We start from the raw sequence: 16,966 nt of genomic DNA on the forward strand, positions 1-16,966 counted from the left end.
CAAAGTAATTACTCCATACTTCAAGGATATCTTTTTCTCCTGTTTTCATGTCACCTTTATCATCTCTAACTCCTTTTACAGCACTCTTTCCTCCATTCCTAAGCTTCTTCAACAACCTCCACAATATTTTGCCACCTTCTTGATATTTATTTTCAATGTTCTTGACAAAGTCCTCCCATGACTTTTGTTTAGCTAGTTTTACACACTGTTTAGCTTTCTTACATTTGTCTCTATATTCTCTAAGAGCACAAGATGACTTATTTGCAGGAACTTTTGATATGCTTTCTTCTTTTCCTTCACTGCCTCTTTAACTTCCTGTGTCCACCATGGAGTTCTAATTTTTCTATCCTTGCAGACAACTTCACCACATGCCTCTCTAGCTGAATCAATCAGGGTTTTCTTCAAGGCTTACCACTGAATCTCCAAGGTTTGGTTCCTGTTCTCTCAAACTCTTTCATTTTTAATTCAATAATCGTTGTGTATTTTAGTCTACAGTTCACTTCTGAGAACTGCTCAACTTTTATTCGCTTTAAAACTTTCTTACATGTCATTCTTTTCAATATGAAATTCAATTTTATCCTGCTCAAGACTAAATAGTGATCACTTCCAATTTCAAATCCTCTGTACACTCTGGTGTCCTGCACCAAGGAGAAAACATCACTATCAACAATAACATAGTCAATGAGACTTTTCTTATTCCTAGCCTCTTCTCTCCATGTGAATTTGTGCACATTTTTATGTTGGAACATGGTGTTAGTAATAACCAGTCCATGTCCTGAGCAGAAATCCAACAGATATTTGCCATTATTATTAGCTTTGTTTTTTTTTTCCAAATTTTCCCAAAACATTTTTGTATGTCTGACAATCACTTCCTACTCTGCTATTTAGATCCCCAACAAGGACCAACTTTTCCTTTTTCATTGTGTCAGTAGCTTTCTCTAGAGCCTCAAAAAATTCCTCCACTTCCACCTTAGTAGAACCTTCTGTGGGACTATAGGCACAAATAAGTCTCATTGTCCAATTCCTCATTCTGATATTTGCCCACATCACTCTGCTTGAGACTGGCTGCCATTCAAGAAGATTAGCCTCGTATTTTCTGTTGAATACTATGGCTATTCCTTCTTTTCCTTGATTGTCATTGCCTGAATATAACATTTCTCAGATCCATAAGTTAAAATTGGTTTGAACACTGTCTTGTATACAGCTAATTTAGTGTTTTGGCTAATTATTATTATTATTATTATTACTAATATTATTTGAAATCTCCAGGGAGTCCAAAGACTCATCGAGAGAGAGAGTGTGCCAACAGCATTGAACGATTTATCCCTTCCAACTACTAACCGAGCTGAAACTTGCTTAACTTTTTGCGTGAGCCATTAGTAGCAGAGGTTCTACCAATTGACCAGCCTTTGCTTCTCTCTTATTCCATATAAATTTATTCAGTTGACTTCCTACCATACCAGCTTTGTTGATTCTGTTGTCTATTTCGATATTTAATTTACCAGCTTCACTAAAAATTGTGCCTAAGTAGCTGAAATGTTTTATTTCTTCTATAGGTTCTCCATTCACAATGCAGCTAATATTTTCAATGTTTCAGCCTATTTTCATTGTCTTTTGTCTTGCTATTGCTGACCTTTGTATCAAATCTATTACAATAGTTATTCTATTTAGTCAGGGAATCATGCAGACTTGTAGCAGATTTATTTAAAAATATAACATCCTGTGCATAAAATAAAGAGCTGAGATTAACCTCTCCAATTTTGATATCAGGTTTAGTACCACTTTCCTTTAAAATGTGATCCATATAGATAATGAATAACAGAGGGGATAATGTATATCTTTGTCTGATGCCAGATTTGACATCAAAGCCATTTTTTGTACTTTCTTCAATTTTAACTGGTGACTAACTCAAATAAAGACTAAGTATTGCCTGATATAATGTTCCATTGGCACCATAATAACTGTAGCATTTTGAATAGCTTTTCACTTGGCACATTGTCGTATACCTTTTCCAGATCTACAAAACTTAAATATAGATCTTTGTTATATTCCCATGATTTATGATTTACCAACTATTTGTTATAAAGTGGAAGTTTGATCGTGACAAAAAAAATATATCTATCTATAATTTTTTTAATATTTATTTGTTTATATATATTTTTTTTAGAGCATTCCTGACTACAACCTTCAGGTATTTAAGAATCTCTTCCTTCTCCCTTTGCTCATGCTTTAATAGAACACTAATATACTGCAACCTTATGTATGTTTGTGGGATTGATACTGAAAATTAATTTAAAAAAAAACAGAAAAAATACTTTGCTTACCCACCTATGCATGTATTATAGGTTTTCAAAACAATCTTCTGTGTGTTGGGAGCCACATACAAAAAAGGCAAATGAACGAGAAGAGTGAGAGAAGCGGGTTCAGTGAGTTAGCAGTGGAAGATGGATAACTACTGCTCCTATTAATGTAGGCTTAGCAGAAATGAAGGGAATGGTGGATAGAGATCAGGGGAATAGCACATGAAAGTATGTCTATAGATACTTTAAGAATGATTCAGCTAATCAATGATTATCTGAATCCTTCTCTTCTGAACAGCATCAATAATTTTTATTATTATACAAACATCTCTATGAAGTCTGAAGACTAATTATGAGACTCACTGACAAAATAATCACAAATGGCTCTGATATTCCTTTCCACACATTTACTACCCTCAATAAAAAAAAAAATCTAGTCCTCCATCCCATGCTAACCACATGGTCATTCCTTAGGTCAGATATTAAAATGGAATATATTATGAATATAGAGCGACAGTGGCTAAAATGATCCTCTTGACCCTATATTTCAGTAATTCCTCAGGTATGCAAGGTTCACTGTAACAGAGTTTGTCTCAACTTCCTTTCATGTGAACCTGCCCATTTAAGGATGTAAACCTATCATGGATTAGGTGGGCACGCTAAGAGTTAGATAATAAAAATGCAGATTCAGAGACCAAACAGAGGTTTTTCAAATCACTTCAGGTTGCCAAATATGCAGAATAGTAGTAGTCTCAAGCTGGGTGATCAATTTCAAAAGTTCATATCATCTTCGGCTTAAGTATTCTGCAATTGAGCAGGTTCTTCTCTTAGTAGCAAAAACTTTCCTTCCACTCTCTTCTGTTCTGAGCCTTCTCTCTCAAGGTTCTGTACCCGTCTCAATTCAGCATGTCATCTAGCATTGTTTTCCTTACTCTTCCTCTGGGTCTTTTTCCATCTATTTTTCCTTCGATGGCATCTCTGATGATTCCATTTCCTCTCAGAATATGTCCAATCCAGTTTCCCCTTTCTTCTTTTTATTCTACTCCTTTTAGGACCCCTTCATTAGTTATTTTATCTGTCCATTTGATTTTTTTCCATCCTTCTCCAAATTCACATCTCAAAGTTTTCCAAAATCTTAATTTCTTCTTTCTTCAATGTCCAAGTTTCAGCAGCAAACACCTTCCCATTATATATCATCTAATGACATTCAAAAACTGTCAATATCTGCAATGAAATTTGAACAAGACATCTGCTAAATATATTTAAAAAAACATTTTTTATCTAACGAAGTGATCTGAAAGCTGATTACAGTTTACAAGCGATTTCTTTTTGTGTCATTTTTATTAGTGGCGCTGTTTTATGGTAATACTCAAATTTCAGAGCCCACATCTCAGTGAGTTAAAATGTCAGAAACATTTCACTGGGATGCCAGTTGATGCATCTGTCAGTGAACTCTGACTGAATGGTGGTGAACAACTTTCATCACTTCATCCAACAAATCTGCATTTAGATGGAGATCTGGTGACTGGGAAAAACCGCACAGATATGATAAAGAAGGTCTAAAGAGCCTCAGTAGCACAGTTGATATAGACAAAGCCCTTTATAGTTGGAAAGATCTGGATCCGATTCCCATCCAAGACATGAGGAACATTTATCTGATCTCTTTCGACTAAAGATGAGTCAGCCAGTATCATATGGAGTTTTTTCACCTGGAAACTCAGGTTTTTTTTTTTTTTATCCCCCAGAACAAGCAAACTGGCCGTGTAAATTAAATATAAATTAAAGATACCAAGAAATTATATACCGTATTTGCCAGCATATAAGAATGCATCCCCTTTTTTGTACACATTTTTTAGGAAAAAAACTATCACTGAATATTATAATGAATTTACAGTATTTCAAATATAAAGTAATAAGTAGGTCTACTTTCAACAAATACCTTATCTAACTATGAAAGAGTACCCACCTTTTAATCTTCTTCGTCAAAACCCAGAAATTCATCTCCAGAGCTAAATGAAGCCACTTGAAACCTCTTCTAAATCAGAATCTTAGTCCTCATACAACAAACTGCCCTCTGTACCATCCAGTGCATTACTAATGCCACACTTCTTAAATGATTTAACCACTGTCTCAGTTTTCACAGCATCCCATGAAGCTTTGACCCACTCACAAGCTTGCGAAATGCTAGGCCTCTTCCTTCTTCCTGATCGTGTAACCTCAAAATCTGAAGACTGCATCCTGCTGTTCCACTTCCCTTCATAAATCCCTTAAATGGTTTATTAATACAGACATTTAAAGATTGAAGGCATATCAAAAGTCAGCAGAACCTTCTCCATGTTTCCTATTTGTGCAAGTTCAAAATTTTCTCGTTTCCTTGCATTAATGACAAATCGATGAAATTCAATAATTTCTTCTTCATATTCAGCTAGCATCTTTTGTGATATTTTTGTTTTAGTCTGCATACATAGCTGGTTTCCTCTTCATGAATCTTGAACACCATGATGTTGATCCATGTCTCTCTGCAGCCCTGTTCCCATGTTCTTTAGCATACGCAATCACACGTAGCTTATATGCAATATTGTAGCAATGCCGACGTTTTTCAGCCATAATTTGCCAAGAAATTTAGAGAAAATTTATCACCGTTCCAAACAACTGACACAACTGGAGTGTTTAAATGAACAGGAACACAGCTGTGATCATCAATGACGGCTCATGCGCATTCACTGAACTCTACGTAACTGGAATGCTCTCACACACCGCAAGGAAGCAAGAAAGAAATCGCGTAACTCGAAACAGAGAAAATTTCCAGAAATGAAAGTAATAAAAAATTTAGTATAGGCGTATAAGACGCATCGTCTTATATGCCTATACGAAATTTTTCTCCAGACGATCACAGCTGTGTTCCTGTTCGGTTCGTTTAAACTTTCCAGTTGTCTTGGTTGTTGTGAACGGTGATAAATTTTTGCTGTTAAATTTTCTGCTTTTCAGATCTTTTTTTCAAAAAAAAAAAAAAGTGCATCTTATATGCCGGCAAATACGGTACTTGATTTAATTCTTTATCCAAGTGTAAGCAAAATAAGTTTGCGCCTGAACTATTTTCAGGACTGAGGCCACTCGTATATAAAAAGCTTATAACTTCACATCACTTCACATATATAAAAATATGACTTCAGCATTACTTCACCCTTGGTATCACCTATGGGTCTGGCTCCCACTGATGAGACCTCAATAAAGGTCGAATGGTCTATGTAGTGACCCTTCCCACAATGCATAGCATGATACATACCCGTAAGGATATGTGTTTTGCATTATGGGACACTAAGGTAAGTGATGTGAAGTTATAAGCTTCTATATATGAGTTGCCCCAGTCCTAGGGTGACCAACTCTCCCATATTTCCTGGAAACTCCCATATTTTAGCTAATTTTTTTTTGGATCATCCTGGCTCCCGTATTGATCTCCAAATACTCCCGTATTTTTCATAATCAATCATTGTCGTTCATTTTTCAATGTATATTGTAACTGCCAAATACAATTTGACACTAATATCAATAGTTTGGAAAATTCTAATCGATACAATTCTGTTCCGGCCAACGAATATACATGGGTGTTCTGGCAAAAATGTTATATCATTGCGCTGATCTTGTAACTTTTGATGCCATTTTAAAAATTGATACCCATTCGGAATAATCAAATCGTTGGTAGCAATTTTTGATATACACTTCTGGATTTTGCTTGTCTGTTTCCTATCTTGCATTCTTACCAGCCATTGTGTCTGCATTCATTCTCAAAGTATTTTCAGTATCCTTGAACATCGAGTGCTATAGTATATTTTCGTGATGGATAGTGGTGAAACGGAAAGTAATAATGTAAAAAGGCAACCAAAAAAGAAATGTAAATATTTGTATGTTTATCTGAAGAAACACGGTTAAAGCAAACTGTTGCAATCATATTTTGCATAATGCAACCAAACATGCCTCTGATAGACTGGATATTGATATGATAGTTTTAAAAATTTATGGATATGTTGCATTATCTGCAAAAAGAAGAGAAGAATTAAAATCATTTTTTGATTTTCTTGAAACAGAATAGTCTGAAATTCTTCGTTATGTTCCTACTCAGAACATAACTTTCTTTGATATCAGCTGTAGATAGGTTAATAAAGAACTGGTTACCTATTAAGAGTTTTTAAAAGTGTCAAAACATGTCAAAAAATCTTGAAAAAAACACTTCAGTGATAAGGATCCAGAAAAAGAGTGTGTTGTTGAAGTATACCTTAATTTTTTTTCCAACATTGGTTCTATACTTGTTCACGCTGCCAAATTCCTTGAAACTGCAGATCTTAGTATCGTTGAATGCTACAGTATAATGCAATGTTTAGATAGTAAAATTCAACAAAGGATAAATGACAGTTTTTTTGGTAATGCCACTGAAAAGATTTTAAACTGTATAACCCCAGCCCTACAAAAAAAAAAAAAAAAAAAAAAAAAAAAAAAATGATTTTATTAGTTGTTACAGTTCATCGTACAAGTACATTTCCAAGAATTTTGATTTATCTGATGCAAATTCCATTCATTGTCTTGTGCTCCTAAATTTGGACAGTGAACTTTCTTTCAGGCATTTGCAAGCCATTGTTCAACAATTTCCTATTGATATTGTAAATGAAGACAATCTGTATGAAGAGTTTTGTAGTGCAGTGAGTGTTATGAATATGGTGAAATCAGGAAGTAATGAACAAAAGTGGGTGAATTTACTGAATTAAATAACAAGAAAAGCGATGTTTTTTTGTTTGTTTGTTTTTTTTATATATATTTTGGTTTAACAAATAAGAATACAATTTGGTTGGCTAAATCCCAAATTGCCAACCCATCCTCGTTCGTTCAGTATCAAAGTAGATACCCAACAGGGTGCACCACGAGAAGGTGAGGATTGGACATTAGGTCAGAAGCCCTGGTCGGTTCTCCGCATTCCTTTAAAGGCTATGTGGAGGTCTCCTCTCAGTTATACACCTTTAAATTAAGCACCCCTCGGTACTATCAACGTAAGAAGCCTGAATGGCAAAGAAATGGAGCTAGTTGAGGAATTAGATAAGTACCAGATCGACATAATAGGGGTGACTCAAAAAAAAAAGACAAAAACTGGTGAGATCTTTCTGAGCAATAAATACAATATGTTATATTCAGGCAATGACAATCAAGGAAAAGAAGGAGTAGCCATAGTATTCAACACAAAATACGAGGCTAATCTTCTTGAATGGCAGTCTGACTCAAGTAGAGTAATGTGGGCAAATATGAGAAAGGGGAACTGGACAATGAGACTTATTTGTGCCTATGGTCCCACAGAAGGTTCTACTAAGGTAGAAGTGGAGGAATTTTTTGAGGCTCTAGAGAAAGCTACTGACACAATGAAAAAGGAAAAGTTGGTCCTTGTTGGGGATCTAAATAGCAGAGTAGGAAGTGATTGTCAGACATACAAAAATGTTTTGGGAAAATTTGGAGAAAAGAGCAAAGCTAATAATAATGGCAAATATCTGTTGGATTTCTGCTCAGGACATGGACTGATTATTACTAACACCATGTTCCAACATAAAAATGTGCACAAATTCACATGGAGAGAAGAGGCTAGGAATAAGAAAAGTCTCATTGACTATGTTATTGTTGATAGTGATGTTTTCTCCCTGGTGCAGGACACCAGAGTGTACAGAGAATTTGAAATTGGAAGTGATCACTATTTAGTCTTGAGCAGGGTAAATTGAATTTCATATTGAAAAGAATAACATGTAAGAAAGTTTTAAAGCAAATAAAAGTTGAGCAGCTCTCAGCTGTGAACTGTAGACTAAAATACACAAAGATTATTGAAGAAAAATTAAAGAGTTTCAGAACAGGAATCAAACCTTGGAGATTCAGTGGCAAACTCTGAAGAAAACATTGATTGATTCTGCCAGAGAGGCATGTGGTGAGGTTATCTGCAAGGATAAAAAATGAACTCCCTGGCAGACACAGGAAGTTAAAGAGGCTGTGAAGGAAAAGAAGAAAGCATATCAAAAGTTCCTGTCAAATAAGTCAGCTTTTAGAGAATATAGAGACAGATGCAAGAATGCAAAACACTGTGTAAAACTAGCTAAACAAAAGTCATGGGAGGACTTTGGCAAGAATATAGAAAATAAATATCAAGAAGGTGGCAAAATATTGTGGAGGTTGTTGAAGAAGCTTAGGAATGGAGGAAAGAGTGCTGTAAAAGGAGTTAGATGATAAAGGTGGCATGAAAACAGGAGAAAAAGATATCCTTGAAGTATGGAGTAATTACTTTGAAAAACTGCTAAATGAAAGAAGCAGTGATGACAGCACAGTGGTAAAAAAAAACACTGCCCAGGCATGCAGTCAGGAATACATATCCATACTTGAAGTAGAAAAAGCCATCAAAGGCTTGAAATGTGGAAAGGCAGCAGGAGTAGATGATATTCAACCAGAAATGCTGAAGTATGGTGGTATAATAGTCTTACAGTGGCTGCACTGCATAGTTCAGAAAGCCCGGACAGAGGGACGAATTCCCGATGACTGGAGTAGAGCTCGCATAGTACCCATATATAAAAAGGGAAATATAACTGAATGTGAGAATTACTACAGAGGTATTTCCCTACTGAGTGTTCCTGGCAAGATCTATGCAAGTATACTTGAGAAACAGTTAAGAAGAATTGTGGAAGGAAAGCTTGGTGAAGAACAAGCTGGATTCAGGCCAAATAAAGGCAGTCAGGATCAGATCTTCACTTTACGACAAATAGTTGAGAAAGCATGGGAATATAATAAAGATCTATATTTAAGTTTTGTCGATTTGGAAAAGGCATATTACAAGTGCCAAGAGAGAAGCTATTCAATATGCTACAGTTATATGGTGTCAATGGGGCATTATATCAAGCAATACTTAGTCTTTATTTGAGTTGTAAGTCAGCAATTAGAATTGAAGGCAGTACAGGAAGATGGTTTAATGTTAAGTCTGGTGTGAGACAAGTATGTACATGATCCCCTCTGTTATTCATTATCTATATGGATCACTTTATGAAGGAAAGTGGTATTAAACATGATATCAAAATTGGAGATGTTAATGGCAGCTCTTTGCTTTATGAGGACGATGTTATACTTCTAAATAAATCCGCTACAAGTTTGCATGATTCCCTGACTAAACTGAATAATTGTTGTAATAGACATATGGTATGAACATCAGCATTAAAAAGACAAAGACAATGAAAATAGGCAGAATCACTGAAAATGTCAACTGTGTCGTGAATGGAGAACCTGTGGAACAAGTAAAACATTTCAGCTACTTAGGCATAATTTTTAGTGAAGATGGTAAATTAAATATAGAAATAGACAACAGAATCTGCAAAGCTGGTATGGTTGGAAGTCAATTGAATAAATTCATATGGAATAAGAGAGAAATTAGTCAGAACACTAGATTAGCTATATACAAGACAGCGTTCAAACCAGTTTTAACTTATGGATCTGAGAGCTGGGTCAGAAGTAAAACACTTGACCAAAGACTAGAGATTGCAGATATGAGAGTCCTGAGAAAGATAAGAGGCATGAACAGAAGGCATCAATGGAAATATCATATTAAAAACGAGGATATTAGGAAAGAAATTGACATTGTCAGCATCCAGGAATGTGTTAGCTAATCTCAAGTGGTATGGTCACTTAAACAGAATGGGTGAAGAAAGATTAGCAAAACAAGTGTTCTCTGCCAGGTTGGCAGCAAAATGACCCAGAGGGAGACCAAGATATAGGTGGATTGATACGGTATAAAGTGCCTTAGACGATAGAAATATAAGATCTGATAATGTTGGAGTCTTGACAAGTAACAGATTGATCTGGAGGAAAATTGTAGATAGGAAGTTAGTAATGATGTAATTTTTTTTCATGTAGTACTATCATATCCTGTACACCCCCCTTGAGGGTACATGGCAGGAATTTGATGATGATGATGATGAAAATCAATGTTCCAAATATTGGTAAAATTTTAGGCTTTGTGTTAAGTACTCGTGGCTCAAATGCCCACACTGAGAGAATGTTCTCGATGATGAACAATAAATGGACAGATCAGAGAAATCAAAGTACCTTAGAATTAATTAAATTAGAACTAATGGTAGTGATCAATTTTGATTATGATTGTAAAGAGATTTTGCAGTTTGCACAAGGAGACAAGAAAATCAAAGCTGATGGCATCTGTTGATAAATATAAATAAGTTTAATCTAAGAAGCATGATATTTTAACTGTAAGTAGAAATGTTTAAAATTATATTAAATATTTTGATGTGCTATAATATTTAAATTGCTATTTGTATATTTTAAATATAAACCATCCTATCCATTAACGTAGGATTCACGTCCCAAAAATTTCACTAAAATTTATCGTGATCCAATCTCCCTTATTTTCATGTTCAAAAGTTGGTCACCCTACCCAGTCCTGAAAATAGTTCATGTGCACACTTCTTTGCTTACACTTGGATAAAGGATTAAACCAAGTATATAATTTCTTGGTATCTTTAATTTATAGTATAACCAAGTGGAAAAACTTCCAAAAACACATCAGTACATCAACTGTGAAAGGGCTAAGCATCGGATAACACAAAATGTGTTTTAGAGACCAGACATGAAAACTTTTACAAACCACTTCATGGCTCCCAATAAATAAGGTGATGATTTCACACCAAATGATGAAATAGTAATCACCTAAATAATATTCACAATCATCCATGTTCACAGTATCTGTACATGATGTGAGTACATATCAGGAATTTGATGATAGAGTTCATATCTGTATATCTAATTCTACAGTTCACATATGAAAGCATTTCCAATTCTTCATAACATTTTCATATATATTTTTCTCATCGTGATACTCATTTCTATCCAGTTCAGAACTAAATGGCGATTACCTGCAATATCCCCTCTACACTCTTTGTATCTTGAACCAGTGTGAATATATCATTATCCACAATAACATACTCAAAAAGACATTTCTATGTGAATTTACATGCATCTTTACGTTAGCCCACAGTATTAATAATGATTGGGCTGTCCTTAGAAATCAACAGGTACTTAGAAAAATATATTATCAGCTTTGACCTTTACTCCAAATTTTTCTGGAACATTTCTACATGTAGGTATTCATTTCCTAACTCTGCTGCTCAGATCTCCAAAAGCACCACCTTTGCATTTATGTCAACTGTCCTGTTTAATGACTGAAAACTTCTGTATCTCTCCCTGTGGTCTCACAAAAAACGCTTCATTAAGATCTTTCTGTAAGAAGAAAAGGCACAAATAAGCATCATTGTGGAGCTTGCCATTCTAAAATTTGCCACTATCATCACTAAATTCCTGATATGTTTACCAGGTGTACAGAATATTATTGCAGTTCTACATGAAAGGTTACATCATTATTAACTTCCTATCAACAGGAGCCTTGTTTAGCCAAGCAATGCCCAGCCAGCATGAAATTCCATCATGAAAATAATGTGATACCATCGCATTATTTTAATTTAAGCTCATAAGAATACAATTTGGTCAACTAAATCCCAAATTGCCAGCCCATCCTTATTCATAATCTAGGTAAATAGGGTGTCTAAGTGGTAAAGATTGGACATTAGGTTAAAAGCTGTAGTCAGCTCTCCACATTCCTTAAAGGCTACTTGGAGATCTCATTTCATTTATCCAGCTTTAACCACATCACCTGAAATGCCTGCCATTCAAGTGATTTATCTTCATGTTTGGTACTGAGCATTATAATTTATATGGACTGCCAAAAGTCTATGAAATGAATATTCCATTACATCCTGTGGTGGACTGCATTGGTTTCCTATATTAAAAAATTGCAAAACAGTTTTCCAAATTGTTTTTGGTTCACAGGAAAGTTCTTTTCATTTGTTAAAAATAGTTCTCACTTTAAAGAAAGATATCAGAGCTTTGTCTTTGCCCAGGTTATCTCCTTTTCAGCCTAGTTTGCATCCTTATTCACAAATATTCCTTTAGATGAAACACTTAACTTTCTCAAGCAAATTTTTCTAGCAGAAATTGTCAGCCTACTTGACTTTGTCATTCATTCTGGCTACTTCACATGTCAAAAGTAAACTTTACCAACAAATTGAGGGCAGTAATGGATAGTCCTCTTTCTTCCACACTACCTAACTACTTCGTGGAAAGATTGAACGTGTACCGAATAGCATCCTTCCTAAGCTGTCCTTATAGTACAGATATGTTGATGATGTTTCTGCAGTTTGGCATAGAAGGTCTGTACATGGGTCCTGTACAGACCTTCAAGAGTTTGCCAATAAGATAAACTTCGCCATCATATCCAGTTCACTCTTGAGTTAGAAAAAAACAAATCAGACTGTCTTTTTAGATCTCCTATTACTTTGCCAGACAGATGGTAGTTCACTTCTCAGTATTCAAAAAGAAAACATATACTGGACTTTGCATTCATCCTCTTTCACACCATCATAATTATCAAAAATCTGGCACCATTAAGACTTTATACATTGAGCGCACTCTTTGTTCCAATGAAGTGCTACTCTCCCAAGAAATAAATCGCATGAAGTCCATCTTCCTTACTAACAGTTTTACAGAATAATATGTTGAAAAGATAATTAATAATTATAGAGTTTCCTAGTCATCTGCCTCTCATAGAAATAGTGATACAGTGGTGATCTGTCATGTCATCATTCCCTATATTAAAAGAAGTCTCAGGAAGTATAGCCAAACTATGTAGATATGTTGACATACAAGTGTTATCATGTCCTATTAAGATATCTACTTTTCTAGGCTCAACTAAAGATAAACATCTGATTTAGACCACCATGGAGTATATCAAATTCCTTGCCAGCATGGATTATTGTATCTTGGCCAAACAGGTGGATCTGCAGCCATGAGTCGCGAACATTTAGACTACTTTAAGTTCCATGTGCCAGAGCAATTGGGACTTGTGGAGCATGCTATCACCACCAGACACAGAGTTCTTTGGTAGAAAATTAAGGTTCTTCATAATAGTCTCTTGGAACATTTATACACATAGAGTTATGAGATCTTGCTAGATCAAACAAATGTATTTAAATTCTCTCTCTTATTGGAAATAGTTCTTCACAAATTCCAGAATTAACTTAAATTTAATTATATATATTAATTTATTTTATTTACTTAATGATTTTTATTTATTTATTTTTTTTTTTTAAATCTTGTTAAAATTCATTTTACTAGAACCTTAATATAATTAGACTATTATGTTCTACGTCATGTACATGCAGTTTGAGTGCATCATTCTGTTGAATATACCAGTTTCTGTTCTGGTTGTTTAATCCGAAAGTCATACCAAATACTAGATACCCTTGATACTTGGGCAAAAATTTTATACTAATTAAATATATACATAAGGTAAATCCGTTTTTATGTTATTTATTAATTATCATGTCTTATGTTCTTATATGTCATGTTATTACAGGAAAGAAAAATGCAGCACATAACAAAAGAGGGATAGAATTAGAAAAAAAATTAGCAGAATAGAGAAATTTGAAAGTATTATAAAGCATGTAAATAGAGGTGGATTGGCCTTATTGGTAATTAACAGATGAAGGATGGACAAAATTAAGCACTCAATTGATACCAAGAGAAGGAAAGGTTCACCAAAAAACAAGATGGAAGGATAATCTACAAAGGCTTTACATAAAATTCCTTAGCTAATGTCCATAATTGGACATTAGCTAAGGAAATTTATTGAGGAGGCTTATATCCAACAGTGAATGGAATAAAGAGGCTGAAGAATTATTGTTTAGCAATACCTCACTTGTTGTATTTTTGTTTGTTTTCTTAACACCAAGCATGCCAATGTGGTATACTTTTCTAATTGTATGTCAGTTCCATTTTTCAACTGATTCCTCTTACAGTGATAGTGCCAATCTTTAAGCTGCTGAGGTTGAGTTGGCTCAGTAGAGGATTTTCATTGTTTGCCATAGTTTTCTGACAAAAAAGGGTGGGTACCTTGTTTAATCAAGCAGTGCATCAGATGGCATGACATTTCATCACAATGCACCATTGTTTTATTTGTGATTTAAGCTATACAGAATACAATTTAGTGTTGGCTAATTCCTCAATTGCCATCCCATCCTCATTCATTATCCAGGTACATCCACTAACAGGTCACACCACAGGAAGGTGAGGATTGTTGACTGTTAAATGAATCTGATAATTTTATGTTCTATATATTTATGTATAAGACAAATCAGCCAGGATAACACATGCAACTGAAATACAAATATATACTTACAAGCATAAGACTAGAAACTTTATCCTATTAAAATTATGGTTACAGAAACTAAGAATGCTTGGTATGTCATGTAAGCATGTAAAAATGATTAATGTATTTTTTTTTTAATTTCATTTATTTATCTTTATTTTTTATGCAAGTTATGCTTTCTCCCATTTCACATCAGGTATAGATTACAATTTGATCACTAAGATTTCTAAACAGAAAAATGATGTGAATATTCTGAAACTCTTAATTTTATTATAATAATAAATGCATTTGGATTTTAAAAACATAATCAATTAATTTACCTTATTTTAAGAGGTCTTTGAACAACCAGGTGAATATCATCATCTTTTCTGTGATTTTCTAATATTTCTTCCGAGTCTGAAGGAGAACTTCCACTAAAAAATAAATAAACAGTACTTATATAAATTAAGTGGATATTAAATCCAATGTCATTTCAAAGCCATCGCCGAAGTGAAGCCTTTTGGTTCTTTCTTTTAGTACATAAATAGTACTGTTTTCATACCAAGCCACAAATCAATGCAGAAGATTCATTCTATCACTAAGCCAGTTATGAAGCAAGTTATGATTTATGTCAAATGCATTAGTCATGAAGTGAAGTACTAGCATTAAATTTATTTAATGTTATTGTATTTAACATCCTATTTAATAATGCATTTCACCAAAGGGAGAAAGTAATTTTTGTAATTCATGCAAAAAATGCACTCCTCAGCCTCCAATTCCAACAGCTTCAAGGTTGACCAAGTTTGTTCAAGTACTATGCGTAAAGTTTATATCATTACTAATCAAAAGAATTTTAAAAAAAAAAAAAAAAAGAGGGGGACTCATAAAAATTTTATTAATATAGAATTTTTGCCTAAGTATCAGATTCACAAAATGGCAATTAAACAATAACGAACAATTTTAAAAAAAAGCAGCACCTGAGTAGCTAATGCAAGATAACTAAATAAGGTCAATAATTATTAAACATTGCTACTAAATTCTGATCAACATTTTCCTCCCACCTCAGATTAGCTCTGCTCACATATTCCAGAATGCAAACCATGTCAAGTTCCTTCCTAATATCCTCCTTTTTTTAAAATGATTCTGCCACTGATTATTTGCTCCTCTATTCTTTCTAGACCACACATTTGTGTCTCCAGTGATCATTTTAATATTATCAAATATACAGCATGAGTCATAACTTCTGAACACTTAGAGATAAATGAAAATAATCTGATGATAGGCCCATGGGGGAGGGGGGAAAGGGTCTTAAAAATGGATTTAAACCTTCACTCTTACTCTACTTACCAAGCAACTGCAGTTACTACCATGGAAAACCTCAAAATCAGATGGAAGACAAGTAAAATGAACAGACCAAGCAAAAACATGACAACTGTAACTGGTGTTACTGACACAAAGAAGTCCAAGGTAAAATACACATAAATAATAACTAAATGTTGCTATTCATGCAAACAGTTAATGGGGGAAAAGGGGGAGGAAAGGTAGCTATATCACTTAACACTAACATAAATAAAAATTTCAAGTGGAGTGATGTAAGAAAAATTCAAAATGGAAAAATCTGAACAATGAGACACAAATCTTTTACTGTTGAATTACTTCCTTCTTATTAGAATCTCCTGAGAAGTTTTAGTAGGAAAAAGCAGAGTAATTTTTCAAGTAATTATAAACGATGCTGATATGTAAAAAAAAAAAAAAATTAAACAGAGAACGTTATGAATGTTAAATAAACAGAAATGTTTTGGAAAAATCTGGACAAAAGAGCAAAACTAATAATCATGGTGAATATCTGCTGGATTTCTTTCTGTTCAGAAACTGTTCATTACTAACAACATGTTTTATCATTGAAAAAAACTTGCATGAAATCAGAAACTTGATGCACTCGTCCATACTACAGAGGAAGTGAAACAAAGTGATCATTATCTAATTTCAATCAAGATAAAATGAACATCAATGTTGCTCATTTTGTCAAGATAATATAAGCAACACTGATGTTGCTTACTTCTACAGAATCTACAGGCAAACTGTAGATTCCAACATATAGGTATTATTGAAGGGGGGGGGGAGTTTAAAACCAAATGATAAGATCTAAAGAAAATGTTGATTCAGCCAGGGAGGCATATGGTAGTGAAGTTGTCTACAAAGATAGAATACTCCAATCATCATGGTGGACTCAAAGAGGAAGTCATGAAAAAAGAAGAAATTGTATCAAAAGTTCCTAGCAAGTGAGTCAGGAAGTTCCCTGAAAACAGAAAAATTCCAGAAAGCCAAGATATGTAAAAAAAAGTCATGGGAACATTTCGCTTAGAATGGAGAAGATGCATATCACAAAAGTTGTAAAACTAATTTGAAA

At 34.2% G+C, this 16,966-nt stretch overlaps 1 protein-coding gene across 3 annotated transcripts in view; it reads right to left on the minus strand.

Annotated features, from left to right (window-relative positions):
* Positions 1–16,966, minus strand: part of LOC150108891 (uncharacterized) — a 461,422-nt gene that overhangs the window by 325,072 nt on the left and 119,384 nt on the right. For all 3 annotated transcript variants that reach the window (XM_090410738.1, XM_090410720.1, XM_090410728.1), the window contains one exon: positions 14,898–14,990. In XM_090410738.1, coding sequence (XP_090266864.1) covers positions 14,898–14,990 — 93 coding nt within the window. The remainder of the gene's footprint in view (positions 1–14,897; positions 14,991–16,966) is intronic.

Source organism: Typopeltis vanoorti, chromosome 2 (assembly GCF_054136105.1).
Source record: "Typopeltis vanoorti isolate ZY-2024b chromosome 2, IOZ_Tvanoo_1.0, whole genome shotgun sequence".
Lineage (NCBI taxonomy): Eukaryota > Metazoa > Arthropoda > Arachnida > Uropygi > Thelyphonidae > Typopeltis > Typopeltis vanoorti.